This window comes from Apodemus sylvaticus, chromosome 14, assembly GCF_947179515.1.
Source record: "Apodemus sylvaticus chromosome 14, mApoSyl1.1, whole genome shotgun sequence".
Classification (NCBI taxonomy): domain Eukaryota; kingdom Metazoa; phylum Chordata; class Mammalia; order Rodentia; family Muridae; genus Apodemus; species Apodemus sylvaticus.
Window position 1 is genome coordinate 30,979,175 of NC_067485.1, and position 16,735 is coordinate 30,995,909.

General features: G+C 39.3%; 1 protein-coding gene across 5 annotated transcripts in view; it reads right to left on the bottom strand.

Annotated features, from left to right (window-relative positions):
* Window positions 1-16,735, bottom strand: part of Fars2 (phenylalanyl-tRNA synthetase 2, mitochondrial) — a 481,251-nt gene that overhangs the window by 359,237 nt on the left and 105,279 nt on the right. For all 5 annotated transcript variants that reach the window (XM_052156697.1, XM_052156696.1, XM_052156694.1 and 2 more), the window contains one exon: window positions 4,055-4,214. In XM_052156697.1, the coding sequence (XP_052012657.1) occupies window positions 4,055-4,214 (160 nt within the window). The remainder of the gene's footprint in view (window positions 1-4,054; window positions 4,215-16,735) is intronic.

Genomic DNA, 16,735 nt, shown 5'->3' on the forward strand with positions numbered 1-16,735 from the left:
GAGAGGTGACCTTGAAGATAAGGCAACAGGATATAAACAATGAAAATAAGGAGGAAGGAGAAATTCCAAATAATGAAGTGCTTATAACTTTATTCCCAAAAGAGAGGGAGTGACAGAAAATCTCTGGATGCTGCTGAGTCTCGTGGTGATGTCCTATGCCCATTTAGCACTGTGCTGGCATAATGCCAGGCAGTTCACACCTCCACTGCACAGCAACCCCAAGCCTCAGGAAGGCTAAACATAGTAGACATTTTTTATTGTAAAATACATCCTGCTGTGGATTAGAGCCAAGCTACAATGAACATACTCAAGTGAACTCTGCTTCGTGCAATGCATGATGCTACTTCACTGTCTAGGAATACTCTGAAAACTACTAAAATGGTATAGATGAGAAATCCATTATCATAGGCCACTGGCTCTCAGCCTGTGGGTCACAACCCGTTTGTGGGTAGCATGTCAAATATTCTGTATACCAGATATTTGCATTACAGTTCTTAAGAGTATCAAATTTATAGTTATGAAGTAGCAAGAAAACTAATTTTATGTTTGGGGGGGGGTCACAGTAACATAAGGATATGCATTAAAGGCTTGCAGTACTCATTAACTGAGAACCACTGCCATACACTCGTGTGTCCAAACATTTGGTGGTTCATTAAAGCACCGTTCGGAGAGATTATTGAATTTTTAAAGGGTTCTTTTTAAGAACTTACATCACTGAGGGCAGACTTTGAATGTTTATAGCCTCATGCACCTACTTACTCCCTTTATCCCAGAGGCAGCTGGGAAGCTATCTCTGGGCGTCCTGCTCCTGCCACCCCGCCTCCCTGCCATCGTGGACAGCAAGCCCTCCCCAACCATGAGCTTAAATAAATTCTTCCTCGAGTTGCTTTTGATCCGACTACTTTATCTCGGCAACAGAAAAGTAAGAAAACAGCTGTCTTCAAATCAGATCATAATAGTCAGCAGGAAAACAGCAAGTTTAAAGACCATTAGCATGAAATGCTTACAGTATTTTACACTGAATTCAATTTTCTGAACAATGTAGAACATTCACAAATCTAACAGTCTCAATCACTTTCAATTCATTAACATTAACAGAGATTTTTGGATAGAGAGAAAGAAAACAAAACAAAATGTTCAAGGCATGTTTTTTTTTATTCCCATTACCTCATAATCTCCCTCTGGACTGGGCCACTGTTCACAGCACAGAGCCCTAGAAGGCTTTGGTTGAATGTGAGCATATATTGGTCCCTATACAGGTCTAACTGGCAAGCAGGTTATCGGAGGGGAATCAGTATCTGTAGAAGGGCTACATTGTAGGGAGGAAGTTAAATAAGAGGAAGAACAGGACCTGCTGTCAGTCTTGCACTTGCAGAGGTAGAAGTCACCATCAGAACAGCACCATTCAAGATAATCCTGCCACTCGGGCTCTGGGCATGGGAAGGGATGGCCTTTGGCAAGGGGGCTCCAGGAAGCTAAAGCCGTCTCCTTCTGGCTGAAGCCTCCTTGTACATCAGGAAGGGGATCCTTGTGGCTATGTTCTAAAGAGCAACAGCAGCAGAGAGGCTCTCTTGTGGGGACATCCCTGTCATGAGAGCAGCACAGCCCTTCTTTCCCTCAACTTATTCTTCTAGCCTGCACCATGAGAGACAGTACTGCTCTAATGTGAGCACCAGTACATGTCAGACAGTACTCTGGAAAAGACTGTAAACACCAAAAGATACAAAAAGAAATTAAAATTCTAGGAATCCTAAATCCCTACCTTAGATATTATAAAACAGATTATCTCCAGGCAGGGTTCAAAGGCTGAGAACACAGGATGGAAACAATAACCAATTCCACAAGCATAGAAAGAGTCTAAAGCGCTATTTTATTTCTTTCTAATTCTAAAACCTCTCTTATAACAGCCTTAGGATACTGGTACAATTGAAATGTTAGCAGAAAATAATAAACCATATTTGGAGACAGGGAAAAGCTAAACCTAAAGCTGCTATTCTAAAAACAAACTGCCGGAAGGATGGGACTTGTTCTAATTTTTAATTTTGCTTTTTCAAATACAAAGCAATCCAATAATAACAAGTGAGGAGACCAGGCCATATAAATAAGTATAAAAGGAATCTTGACAAGTATGTCTGTGCCCATTATTTAAATGTGGAAAGAGAGAAGTTTTGTTTTTGGGGGGTCCTTTGGTACACAAAATGTTAACTGAATATGATATAGTTAATAGAGGCCTTGTGCCAAGCTGGCCTAGAACAAGAGAGACAGGAAAATCCAGAGCAGACTGAAGAGAAAGGCCCAATTCAATTACATTGTCTGACATTTTTACCATAGATTTCATTTTCTCAATCGCAGGCATAATATTAAAATAACTAATATGTCTCATTTACACACACACACACACACAAGCACACGCACATGCACAGGCACGCATGCATGCACGCATGCATGAGCTCTCTTCTTTTAATCTTTCCTGAAAGGTTTTTACTTATGTTGCCCAGGATAGCTTTGATCCTGCTGCCTCAGGTGCCCCAAATCAAGAACTGTTAGTTAGACTGGATTGTAAAAATGGTTTATTTCAATCATTCCTAAACAGCTAACCTCTATATTAGGCTTAACCGTAGAATTCTTGGGCAACATCTGGCAGCAAGATCTTCATGTGGTGCTTGAGTTCAGGGGGTAGAGGGTGGGAGAAACAAGTCCTTCAGTGCTCAATGTCAGACTGGCTGTGGAGAATCTCTCTGTGACGATTGTCCTCGACTGTCCTCAACTGTCCTCAACTGTCCTCGACTGTCCCTCAACTGTCCCTCGACTGTCCTCTGGTCTCAATGCCACTCAGCATGATGGTACTGAAACAATTCACCAACAATCTCCCAGCTCTCCTCAGACTTCAGCTTACATGAACACTGTTCTCCAAGGAGACAGAGTTTAGTTAGTTAGTTAGTTAGTTAGTTTAGTTTAATTATATTCCATACCTCTGCAAAGTAGATCTAACAACTGCTAATGTGGCCACAATTCTTTTATTTCGGGAGTAAAAAGGGACTAGCTACAATGAGATTTTTGAAATAAACAACCCCGAACTGAAATCTGCATCGCATTAGACCATTTGATATGAAATGCTTCAAATCTGAAGGCTAAAATGGAAAATAGCAACCATCTCTGCACCCATTGTTCCATTTTAGCAAATCACAACATTTTGTCATATTTTACTTCATACTTTTACAAAATAAAACATCACGAATATAGATGAATGCAGCTTCCCACACCCTCCCATTACTATTCCTTACTGCCCAGAAATGTGTATGTCTGATGCTGATGTGCAAATTTAAAGTAATGCATGCCAATATAAAGGATGTACAGTGGCTTCTTAGTGAGTTCTGAAATGTTGTCTAAATTATGCATCTGATGACATGGAAGTAAAGATACTCCTATGAGCCTTGTTAGAGCAGAGCCCAGGAAATCACCAGAGTGATCTTAAGTCAAGCTTCCTTCACACAGGGGGACATCCTGAGGAATGAGCATGCAGGGGAAGCAGATCAGGGCGCTCTGGATGCCACTGGGGATGGTGACTGTGGCTCCAACAGCAGGAGGAACCAAGAGTAACCCTCCCCCACCCACGTGGAGTACGATATGGAGACAAGCATATAAAGTGACAACTAAAATCTAAACAGTATTATCCTTCATATAAGAATGCATGGTTAATTTTTCTCCTAGTGACAGTAGTGATCAATATATCATTGTATGATTGTGCCATGGGATATTCCACATTGTGAAGATTCATGTCCATGGGCTCTAAAAATACTGAAACAAAACCAAGCAAACCAGACACTTTCCATTGACAATAAGTAAATCTGCCATCACTGGTCCTTCTCTAGCTAATTCCATTCTAACCTATAAAACTGCAAGTTGGAAGACCCAAGGCTCCCTCCCTACTCACTATAACTTAGACAAAACCAAATCAACAACAAAAACCTTACCAGCCTCAATGATCTGTTACACATGCTCAGTAACTTTTGAACTATTAACCCTTGAAACACAAAGATTTCTAAGTACCTACCATCTCCAAACAGATGTGTCACAAGCCTAGTCAATACTTGTTTAAGGTCAAATTCCACAAGCTTCACAGCCTCCATGGTATGTGTCTCTTGCTTATGAGCAGAACGGGAACTTTCTTCAAAGAGCTCCAAGCTTTCTCCATCCTTTACGCCAGCAAACAACTGTAAACCAAAAGGAAAAAATGACAAGTGTAAAATAGGGTCCTGGTTAGTCTCTATCTAACAGCAAGGAAAGTCTGTTAAAAATAATTATTACTTCAGTTACAGTGTGGTAGTAAGAATTATATCTTAACAATGAAAATCAAAAAATTAAATTAAATTTTAAAAGAAATTGTATAGTTAATATGCACATTGATATTTATGGCCTTCTGTACTAATGTTGAGGCAAGCTCCGAGATACCCAGGGTGAAGGGTCTCTGGCAATTGAAAAGGATGCCTGGATCACTGATGATCTGTTTTACATTTGCCTGAATTTATCCTCATCCTTATAGGAGACATTATCCAATTCTAGTGGAAATGCCAAGCTTTGGAGTATATAAGAGTTGTGCTCAGTGTCCCACAGGAGTTCCCCAAAGTGATCTAAGGCTAAGCAAGAAAGTACAGTTTAAGAATTAAATCCTATAAAGTCTATAAAGACAGGAAGCCTGCTAGAGTTCTCATACATCATTTCTAAAAACCTGTTTCAGAGTTTTGCACGTATTACTGTACTTATTACATGTACAAGCATGGACAAATTACATGATAGCTAAGATGTATCAGCTCATGTTACATATGATGAGATGATGCTGAATTAATAGGTTTTTATGGAAAGTAATATATGAAAATACAGAGTACATGGCCCAGTTCAACAACTTAATAAACTTTCTTAGCATCACCATCAACCACAGATGTCACTTATCACATGCTATTTTCCCAACAAAATCAAGTATCAGGCTGCTGGGATGTCAATGAGTGCTTGTCACATAACCATGAGGACCTAAATGCAATCCGATCCTAGATGCCACATTCGAAGGCAGGCTCTGTGGCATGCATCTGTGAGCCTAGTGCTGGGGAAGCAGAAACAGAAGATCCCAGGAGATCAAGCTAACTAAAGCAGTAAACTCCAAGTGCAGCGAAGGATCCTGTCTCAAAAGACACAGTGGAGAATAATGGAGGAAGTCACTTGGTATCCACCTCTGGCCTCTGAGTGCAGGCACATGTGTAGACACAGGCATACAAGTTTGCCTGAATTTACAGTCACTTCCTTACAAGAGACATTATCTTCAATTCCATTGGAAATTCCAAGGTTTAGACTCTAAAACAGTATCCCTAAGAGTCCCACACGATCTTTGCAGTATGATCTAAGACTAAATATTAAAAAAGTACAGTTAAGAATTAAATCTTAGGGCTGGAGAGGTGGCTCAGCGAGTAAGAGCACACACTGCTCATCCAAAGGTCCTGAGTTCAAATCCCAGCTCTCACATGGTAGCTCACAACCATCTGTAAGAAATCTGATACCCTCTTCTGGTGTCTGAAGACAGTTACAGTGTGCTTAAATATAATAAATAGATAATATTTTTTTTAAAAAAGAATTAAATCCTATATATCTATAAAGACAAGAAGCCTGGTAGAGTTTTAATACACACAGACACACATGGACGAATGGACACACACACACACACACACACAGACAAGTGTAGTGACATAGCAGATCAACTTTACCTATGAGGAGAATGGGTCAAGAAAGAGAAATAACCAAATGGCTATCACTGTTTACACCTAAGTCTCCTGGGAGACAATTAATGTTTTACTAAAGAGTTGCCAATTCTAGTAATGTTATACTACATGATTAGAACAATGCTTGCTAAAGGCAAAAAGAAAGTAACAAAGTAGATAGAAATTACTAAATAAAAGTCTGCAAAGTAACATGAAACCAGCAAAACATCAGGCAAAGAGTAGATGAGAATGCCTGCCTTCCCAGCACAGCAGGGGCAAAGCTGAACATGAATGATATCTTAGTACAGATAACAAGATACAAGTGCAAAACAAGTAGCTGTCCAAACTAGAATGTCTGCCCTACCACGAAATGACTCACTCCCACAACAAGGACCAGACAGGCAAAACAGAACTTCTGGCAATCTCCAGTCAGGTGTCACATCTTATGGACAAAAGGAGAGTTACAGTTACGACCAAAAACCAAGGAAGTCCTAGACTGAGGTCTCCTCTGAATGCTAGTAAAGTCTTTTCAGAAGATATCATTACTCTGAGCCTTCAGTGAGTCCCATGAGAGCTGAAAATAACTCACCTTCTGTACATTTAACACAATTAAGGTCGTAAGCCTAGGGAATAGTGCTGCCCACTATGAGGTTGGGTCCTCCCACAATAATTAATATAAACAACAAAAAGCCAGACAGACTTGTTCAGAAGCCAACTGAACCCAGAAAAATCCCTCTCTGAGACTCTCTTCCCAGGTGGCTCGATACCTAGTGAAATTGTTAACTTAAACCAGCCATCATATGTGTACAATGCCCTTCTGGCATTCTTGAAAATTCAAAATAATTAAAAAAAAAGTTCTATACTAAAGAAATATTTGATTAAATTGTGCTCAGTCTACAATAGATGAATGAACTCTATGTAAGAATAAAACAGATTGCTGAAGACTTTCTTGAACATCTAGGAAAATATTTCCAAAATGCAACAAACAAACAAACAAAAAACAAATAAATAAAATATTTTTAAAAGTTAAGTACAAAGGAGCAAATGTTACCTTTCCTGTGAGATACAACAAGGACATAATGACACACAGTCTCCATGATCCGCAGCTGACTAACAGAAGGATAAAGTAGATGCTGACAAACTCCCCTGGCCACGGGGAGTGGAAACAAAGGATAGGCAGAGGAGTGGGAATGGAGTGTGACAATGACTAGGGCACAGACATAGATGATTCTCTAAGAAAACCTTTTGTAACACAACCCACACATCAAATGAGGTACAAGAAGAAAGGAGGAGTGGCCCCTTGTTCTGGAAAGACTCAGTGAAGCAGTATTCGGCAAAACCAGAACGGGGAAGTGGGAAGGGGTGGGTGGGAGGACAGGGGAAGAGAAAGGGGCTTATGGGACTTTCGGGGAATGGGGGGCTAGAAAAGGGGAAATCATTTGAAATGTAAATAAAAAATTATATCGAATAAAAAAAAAGAAAAAGAAAACCTTTTGTACAGTTCTGGATTCAAGAGTCAAGTTAATATTTAATCTATTCAACACACGAAAAAGAAAAGCTACATAGAGCTGCTGAAAACCAAGTCTGCTGCCATTTAAATGGGACAGTCACATCAAGGAAAGTAAAGTTCTGGCTACGGTGTATTGGTTACTTCATAAGGTGAAAAGGATCATTATAGGGACAAAAATGGCAAACAAATCAATTACTCTTTCAAGAAGAATATATGGTAACAATTCTGAAACTGCTTTAAGTTCCTTCTATGGCTTTTTTGTGTATTAAATGCATTATGGATAAGAAGAACAAGACCCTTACAGTCACTGTCAATAGCAATGAAGATAGCCAGAAAGAGCCTGAGACTAGAGGTATGCACAGAATTCAACACATGTTCAGATACATGTCAGTATAGAAACAGATGTATATGGGTTTCCCGAATGTGTCTGAGAAGATGTAGACAAAATGCAATTGCTTATAACAATAAGCACACTCAGGATTAGGTTTCTAAATACCATTCTCAAATAAAAGAGGAATTCTTTAGAGAAATAACTAATTCTAAAAGATGAATCAGGGATACTCTACTGGACACAAATCAACACTAGGCCAGGTCACAGGACACTACCACAGGGGCCCCATAGCCAAATCTGGACCCAAATGAACAATACACAATTAAGTAGAGCATATATTACATAATGGATATAGAAAAAATACCAGGAAGCCAGATGACAGCAAATACTGAGTAAATACACATGGAGAATAAAATTCTAATGAATGCATTTAGAAGAAGAAAGTTTGTCAAAGCCACAGTAATTCTGAAGATGACCAGTGGGTTCTAAAGTTGAGGGGTGAAAATATGAGAAACAGTATTTACAGATGTAAAGTAGGTTCCACAGGAAGCTTCCTAATTATGTCTGGAAAAGAGTAACATTAATGGATGAGATACATACTATCTTTATCAACTAATTACCCCAGGATGAACGAGAGCTATATATTATCAACACCCTGTCTCCACAAAGCAATGTACTGAAAAGGGCAGATATTTTTTCCTTAATATTTTTTTGCCAAAAATATATAATATAAATCAGATTATGAGAAAATAACAAAGATTGTTGAAATCAGTAACATCCTGCTGAATATTTGGAAAGTGCCATCAGGACAGACAGGGTCACTTTAAACCAGTGGTTCTCAACCTGTGGGCTGTGGCCACTGTGAAAGTTGAACGCTTTCACAGGGGTCACATATCAGATATCCAGAATGCCAGAGATTTACATTATAATTCATAACAGTAGTAAAATTACAGTTCTGAAGCAGGAATGAAAATAATTTTATGGCTGGGGGTCAACAGTGTAAAGAACTATATAAAGAGTTGCAGCAACAGTATGGTTGAGAAACACGCACTGCTCAAGACAAAGAGAGACTGAGGGTTGCCACAGTTTAGGAAAGGTAATGAGTATATATATGCCCACCATACAGAATGCCATTCTGGATTGAACTCTGCCCCACTCAAGTGGAAAGAAAAGTAGTATTTCCAGCAAACATAACTGAATGCTCTATTTTGCTCCTCAGAGCCGCAAGATTCTTTTTTTTTTTTTTTTTGCTTTTTTTTTTAACTTTCTTAAATAAAGACTAATTTTGAAGAACAGTTTTAAGTCAGCAAGAAGTGAGAAGATATAGTTATCAATATGCCACCAGTCCCCAACACAGACAGAAAGACAGGCAGACAGGTAGACACACACACACACACACACACACACACACACACACATACACACACAGTTCCTCTACTCCATAACGCACATAGGCCTCCTCTACGGTCAGTATCTGTACCAACAGCCGCAGTTTATGTGATTATTGGCCACACATTAGCAGTCAGTCAGTTCTTACTGTAGGTTAGCTGTGCTCACTGCAGCAGAGTTCACGTTCAGGATAACTACTGAAAGTAGATGTTGTATGGTCATGGTCAATATACAGTGAAATGTAACCACTATTTAACAGCTTGTACAACTGTTTCAATGCCCTAAATGTTGTCTGTTCTCTGCCAGTGTGTCTCTCCCCAGTAAACCTTGGTGACCACTAATCTTTTCACTTCAGTCTATAGTTTCATCTTTTCCAAAATACCATGACTAGAAACGTGGAGTATCGAGACTTCAAACTGGCTCTTTTCACTTGGTCATATACACTTAAATTTTCTATCGTGGCTTGAAAGCTCAAGTATTAAAGTGTTGAATACAACATTTTTTATTATTAATACATTTTTAGACCTGATGTTTTAATTTTTTAAACACTTCATACTCTATGCCTTAGGATTACAATGGCTGAAACAACTGGGTACTGTTCTATCACACCACCGAAATCACTGTCCAACAGTACATCTGTGCTAGGGGATTTTAGGTCTGGGGAAGGATGCTAATCACTGGAAAGCCCGAAGGCCTAGGCTGAGGGCACTGTAAACCTCAAAGTTGTATGAATTTTGATTTATTCAATTATTGATAGCCTTATGGCCAATTTACAGCTGAAGATGAGCTTTCCCAGGGTACACTTTCCATCTTATTTAGTCTCCTGACAACCCTAAAGAGAAGGGCAGAGCTGAACGCAGAAACCCCCACAATGCACCTGGGCCTTCTCCAGGCACTCAGTTCAATGCACATGTCCTCTCCTCAAGGAATTGTCCAATTTCTATAAGTTTAAATACAACAGGGTTCGCTAAGATGGTGCAGCTGGTAAAGGTGCACACCATTGAGGGTGACAATCTGAGTTCAGTTCCCAGAACTCCCATGGTAAAATGACAGAACTGATCCCCATGCAGAACACAGATAGACAGGAACAGGAACACGGATGAACGAACACACACACACACACACACACACACACACACACACACACACACGTACATGCATGTGAAAAAAATGAATGTTAATATCTGAAGATTATTTTTAATTATTGTAATAGTATTTCATGTGTTGCTTATCTCTTTCTATCCCATCTGTTATCTATCTGTACTTAGGACAAACTTCTGGAACTTGACTTTGTAAACTAGTTTCAGAATCATATTACAAGACTTCCAGGAAGTGAATGTCTTTCATACTTTATCTTTGTTTGTTTGATGGAGTTGGGTATTGAACACAGAATCACAGTATACCTAGTCCTATCCTTTTTGGTGTTGTTATTTGTTTAAGACAAGGTCTCCCAGTGTAGCCCAGGCTAGTCTCAAAGATAGACAACTGTAAAAAGTCTTAGTCTCAAGTTCTAGATATTAACCACCATCACCAGCCTGGTTCTTAATGAAATGTTATCCAGTTTTATCATTCAAAATTCTAGCATTCTATCCAAATAACTTTGACTATATTCAAAATCTAAGTCTCTCTGAACTGGCAATATGCCATCTAAATACCTGATGATGAAGTTGAAGATAACTCCAAAAATACTTCTGGGGGCTGGAGAGATGGCTCAGCAGTTAAGGGCATTGGCTGTTCTTCCAGAGAAACAAGTTAGGGTCCCAGCACCCACATAGTGGCTCACAACCAGCTATAACTCCAGTACCAGAGGATGTGACACCTCTTCTGGCCTCCATGGTCACCAGGCATGAATGTTCCACACGGACATACACACACTCACACACATAAAATAAAACTAAAAGGAAAAGTATTTTAAATACCTCAACTACCTTCAGCATTGTTTGAATGTTCCCTGAGGAAACTAGATGAAAGAAACTAACAGCCCTTTAATTACTAAATTATGTTTTTCCAAAAAGAAGAGCAAAACAAAACAGAACTTCCCAGTGTGATTTTTAAGCTTTGGAAAAGGGAATTACTTTGTAGAGATTGTGGTTCATGAACACTATTTTCCTTTAAAGGCAAAGAATTTAGTAACTGCAATAAATTAACAAGCAACATCAGTCTTCCTTCACAGAGAAGTTTATATGAAATAATGCTATTCCATTACTAGGATGAGGGTGAGCCATAACACAACCTTAAAAGTTCAAGATTCAAAACCATAACAGGAAAATACTTATCATCTCTATGTGGTAGGATCACTCATAATTTCCCCTTATTTTTGGTGGTTTTGTATATTTTGTACATTTCCTAATAAACAAGGTTACATCTGAAGTTAGAGAGACTGCAAATGTCATTTGAAGGACAAAAAGGAACATTGTGGGGCTAGAACAAATGCTCAGTGGGCAAACCATTTTTCCCCCTAGAGAACCTGGGTTCGGTTTCCAACACCCACCCTGGAACTCACACACCACCCATAACTCCATTACTAGTAGATTCATTGGCTTCCCCTGACATCCATAGGCATAAGACATAAAAATGGTATAATTTTTTTTAAGGCAAACTCTCATACATATAGAGTTAGGGGCATAGAGGAGACTTACTTATTAGTATTGTACACTGTAAATAATATATTTGTCAACTCTTAATGTTACAGTACACAATGCTTTGCTATTTTGTACAGAAGCATAGAGCTGGCAGCTTCTAAGATTGGAACCACTCCCCAAACAAGCTAACTTGTGGGAAATAAGAAGAGGAGAGAACTCATGTGAGGGGAAACCTTTAATCAGTGGTAGATGGATGTAAGAATAGGTACGCTTGGTCAAAATCCAGATAGGCTATATAGAATGTTTTGGATTTTTTTATGACTTTTTCGAGTATAATTTGCTTCTGTGAATTTTTCTTTCTCCCCTACTCTTCTCTCTCTCTTGTAGCTGCTGACATCCGATAGCCTATATTCACCTGTGTCCCTGTGCCTGCCCCTTTCCTCAACACCTCCTTTCCCCAGAATCATTCACTGCCCCCTTCTGCTTACATGACCTATATACCCCAATACTTATCCACATATATACAAGTCTGTAAACATTTCAACACAGGCTCCACATATGAGAACATGTGGCATTTCTCTGAGCCTGGGTTACCTTACTTAATATAATATTTTAAAGATTTATTCATTTCCCCACATCATAATTTCATTTTCCTTTACCCCACGCTGATCCCCAACCTAGCTACAATAGCTCTCACTCCCACCACAATTTGCAGGTTGGTTATCTTTCCCCCATACTAGCTAGCATCTCTTTCTCTTTGTTTCCTGGTGGTCATACTGACTGAGGTGAAATGGATTCTCAAAGTTATAATTTGTATTTGTTGACAGCTAATGATATTGAACATTTAAAAAAATATTTATTAGCCATTTATGTTTCTTCTCTGGACAACTGTCTATTCATTTCATTAACCAGTTTTGACTGATAGTTCTGTTCTTTTGATGTTTCACTTTTTTTTCTTGATATATTCTAGATATTAACACCTCATCTGGTGTTAATCTTCTCCCACTCTAAGCTGTCAACAGAGCAGACAGCATACATATATTTTTAATGTGTTAAGCACCTTATGTTTCTCTATATTCTTAAGTCTATGATCCCTCTTTGGCACAAATGCCATTACACTGTTAACAAAGAGAATGGAAACTTCTCTCAACTCTGCATTACACCTGGGAAGAAACATCTGACAATGTAAGAAGTTAACACCTTCAACTTTAACCCAATGTAGATCTTTCTGCTTATTTGTTTGTTTGTTTGTTTATCTTCCTGAACCGCAGCTAAGGATGGCACCTCAAACAATAATACCTAAAGCTGGCACTCAGCCAATAGCATCACACAATGCTATAAGAAGACTAGTTCATCCTGTCCTTTCCTAGGGCATCAGCATGGAAGCCATGAGGAGGAGCCTGGTCTGGTGCAGCTCTTAGCTACTACATAAGAAAACCAACTTTAATATGCATGGTCCCCTGGTGTGCCTTTCTCCAAACTCAAAGTATTTGCCTGATAAGTATTTGCACATTAGTAATAAAGTGTACTATCACTTTTAAAGCCCATGGTCCTCCTCTGAACCCCACACAGCCCTGTCACTGTTAACTCTGCCCCCACGCCACCCTGTACACAGATAAAACTTCCAACTAAAAGTGTGTGTCTTCTTCAAGTTCCACAGGTAGCAGATAATGTTGAGAAGCAAGTTGTGACCTGTAGAATTCAATTATGGATTAGAGTAAACCATGTTCAACAAATCAGAAGCACTGAATGTTTGTGCAAATACATCAAACAATCCAAAAATCTCAGAAAGCAAGGAAGGAGCAGTGAAAGTGAAAGGAAGCTGACTGCTATTATACAAGGGGATTATTCAGTGAGTTATAGAGATGAACATTTTGTTTAATATTATATATTAATATCAGTGTGTATTAAGAAAATATAATACTATTTATACAGAGGAAAAGGGGTTTCCTTTTGAGAGTTTAATATCATTAATAAAAGAATTTAAAAATTGACTCAAATGGAAACATAAGGACAATTTTATTAGAGTTAGAGAGAAAAACCACAGGGTAGGCAAGCTATATAACCTCAGCTGCCACCAGAGAAGGAGAATGAAGGAAAGAAGGGGAAAACTAAGCCATTTATGCTGACATAGAGGTCAGACACATAGTAGGCCATTTAAGATGACACATTGTAGGCCAGAAAAGCTTTAGAGACTCAGTAAGGAAGCTTACTTACTGCTTGACCGAATAGTTCAGAAAAGCCAGGAGACCTATGACCCCCCACATGGCGGTAGTCCTTAAGCTTCTCCACTAGGGTGAAGGTTCTACGGTGTAATCGTACAGTATCTCATTAAAGAATGAATTATTCTGCTGATCTTCTTAGCATGACTTAACATGAGCCCACCTTTCCAGGGGTGATCCCTTAGTCAAAGTGACAAAACCAGTCCAATGGAATATTGGGACTATACTGGGTCTGTAGACTCTTGACGAAGAGTCCTTCTATTCTAACCTTATATATTGTAGCTTAGGACAATGCCAAAAAAAGAAGTCAAGAATTGTGAGGCTATTTTCAAAACTAATAATTTCCAGACCCTTCTAAGCCCCAGAGTATATAAGTATGACCAAAATCTATCTGGAACATACATGAAACACTGAAGATTGGAAAACACAGAAACAAGGTGAAGGAGAAGCACGTGAGAGCATCTGTACAATATGTACAATATGAGCATCTGTACAATATAGTATCTGTACAATATGTACAATATGAGCATCTGTACAATATAGCATAAAGGAAAACAATAGTACCTAATCACAGCCAGTATTATTTCTAATGAAACATAACACAGGGGCAGAAAGAGACTGTAAGGATCATGTATGCCCAATTCACAGAAGGAAAAGAACCCAGGAAGTGCTGATTGGGGGCGGGGGAGGGGGGTAAGGTCACTTAGACAACTAGAATCAAACCAAGACCAAAAGAATGATTTCACCCCAATCGCACAAACGTTTAAGGGATAATTTCTCCCTTAACCTTGCGATTGAGAGACAGGTCCACAGTGTTGATGGACACTGAGCTTTCTTTCCATCAGCCACACAAAGTCACCTCTTTCCACACTAGGCCTTCACTTAGTTCTGACAGTTTCCTTGTGTCCCAATACAAACCCAAATGACCCTAAGTACAAATTCTATCCTGACTGCAGAAACCAGGGGAATAGGTCAAATAAGAATAGAATAGATGCAAGAAACTAATTCAGATACAGAGTAACAAGGAAAGTGGATTACAAAAACCAATTACATCTCAATTTCAGAAAGCAAAAATGATTTTTTTTTCAAAGAATACTAGATGTTAGGCACGCATTTCAAGAAAAACAAAGAAGAGGAGGAAGAGGAGGAGTTAAAAGAATAATATAAAAACATGCAAAATACTCAATATGCGAAGGAAAAGGGATGGAAGGAAAGAGCTACAGGTGGCTGTGTGGGTCTGGGCTGTGGTTTCCACACAGCATCCCTTTTCTGTCTGCTCACTGAAACATGCAGAGAGCACTTGCTCCTCAGCGCCACAAGCCTTGCACGTGAGTGCTAGATTCCACCCAGGCTGCCTGCTCCTCTGAGTTTCTGTGACAGAGCTTTTGGCACTGCTGCAGCTCACAGAATCATAAGTTGATGGTAATAGGTCATTACCTTGACAAAGGAGCTAAAACCATCTGGTGGAAAAAAGAACCTTGGAAGGTCACTACCTTACCTATTACATGCTTTCACTTAATGCTTATAACATTTATTGACCCCAGATTCTCCAGTAAGAATCAAGGGTTTCTGAGGTTAAGTGAGGTGCACTATTGCACACTAAGGGATAGAGGCTGAATCCAAACCAACTCTACAGTTGCGATCCAATTTGGGACCCATATTCCTCACTCTGACTTCAATATAAAAAGGACCAGACAGACAGGATAAAGAACTTTAAATAAAGCATGAACTTAAGCTTCCATGCCTCAAACATTACTTGAGAAACTATGCATAAAATGATGATAGTCTGGAGTCTAACTTCTTGAATTCTTTATATTGATATTAGCCCTCTATCGGATGTAGGATTGGTAAAGATCTTTTCCCAATATGTCGGTTGCCATTTTGTCCTATTGACAGTGTCCTTTGCCTTACAGAAGCTTTGCAATTTTATGAGGTCCCAATTCTTGATCTTATGGATAATAATAATAATAATAGCAATAATAATAATTCTTGAGCATAAGCTATTGGTATACTATCCAGGAAATTTTCCTCTGTGCCCACGTGCTCCAGGTTCTTCCCCCACTTTCTCTTCTATTAGATTCAGTTTATCTGGTTTTATGTGGATGTCCTTGATCCACTAGGCCTTGGCCTTTGTACAGGGAGATAAGAATGGATCAATTTGCATTCTTCTACATGTTGACTGACAGTTGAACCAGCACCAATTGTTGAAAATGCTATCTTTTTTCCACTAGATGGTTTTAGCTCCTTTGTCAAAGATCAAGTGACCATAGGTATGTGGAAGAGGTTTGCAGCCCCATAGGAGGCACAATAATATATACCAACCAGTACCCCCAGAGCTCCGAGGGACTAAACCACCAACCAAAGAGTACACATAGAGGGACCCATGGCTCTAGCTACATATGTAGCAGAAGATGGCCTTTTCAGACATCAAAGAGAGGAAAGGCCTTTGGTCCTGTGAAGGGTCAATGCCCCAGTGTAGGGGAATGCCAGGCCAGGAAAGTGGGCAGGGAGGTTGGTAAGCAGGGTAAGGGGGGGAAGGGATAGGGGATTTTCATAGGGGTAAGGAGGAAAGGAGATACCATTTGAAATGTAAATAAAGTAAATATCTAATAAAAAATATAAAGAGCAATTGGAGAGACATATAGGCAAACATGAGGGGGGTGGAATGGAGGGTTGTGGAGGGGGTACTGGGAAGGGGGATATCGTTTGAAATGTAAAGGAGGGCTGGAGAGATGGCTCAGTGGTTAAGAACACTGACTGCTCTTCAGAAGGTCCTAGTTGAAATCCCAGCAACCACATGGTGGCTTACAACCATCTGTAACATGAGATCTGACACCCTCTTCTGGAGTGTCTGAAGACAGCTACAGTGTACTTACATATAATAAATAAATCTTTAAAAAAAGAAATTCAAATGAATAAAATGATCAATTTACAAAAGAAAAAGGAAAAAGCAT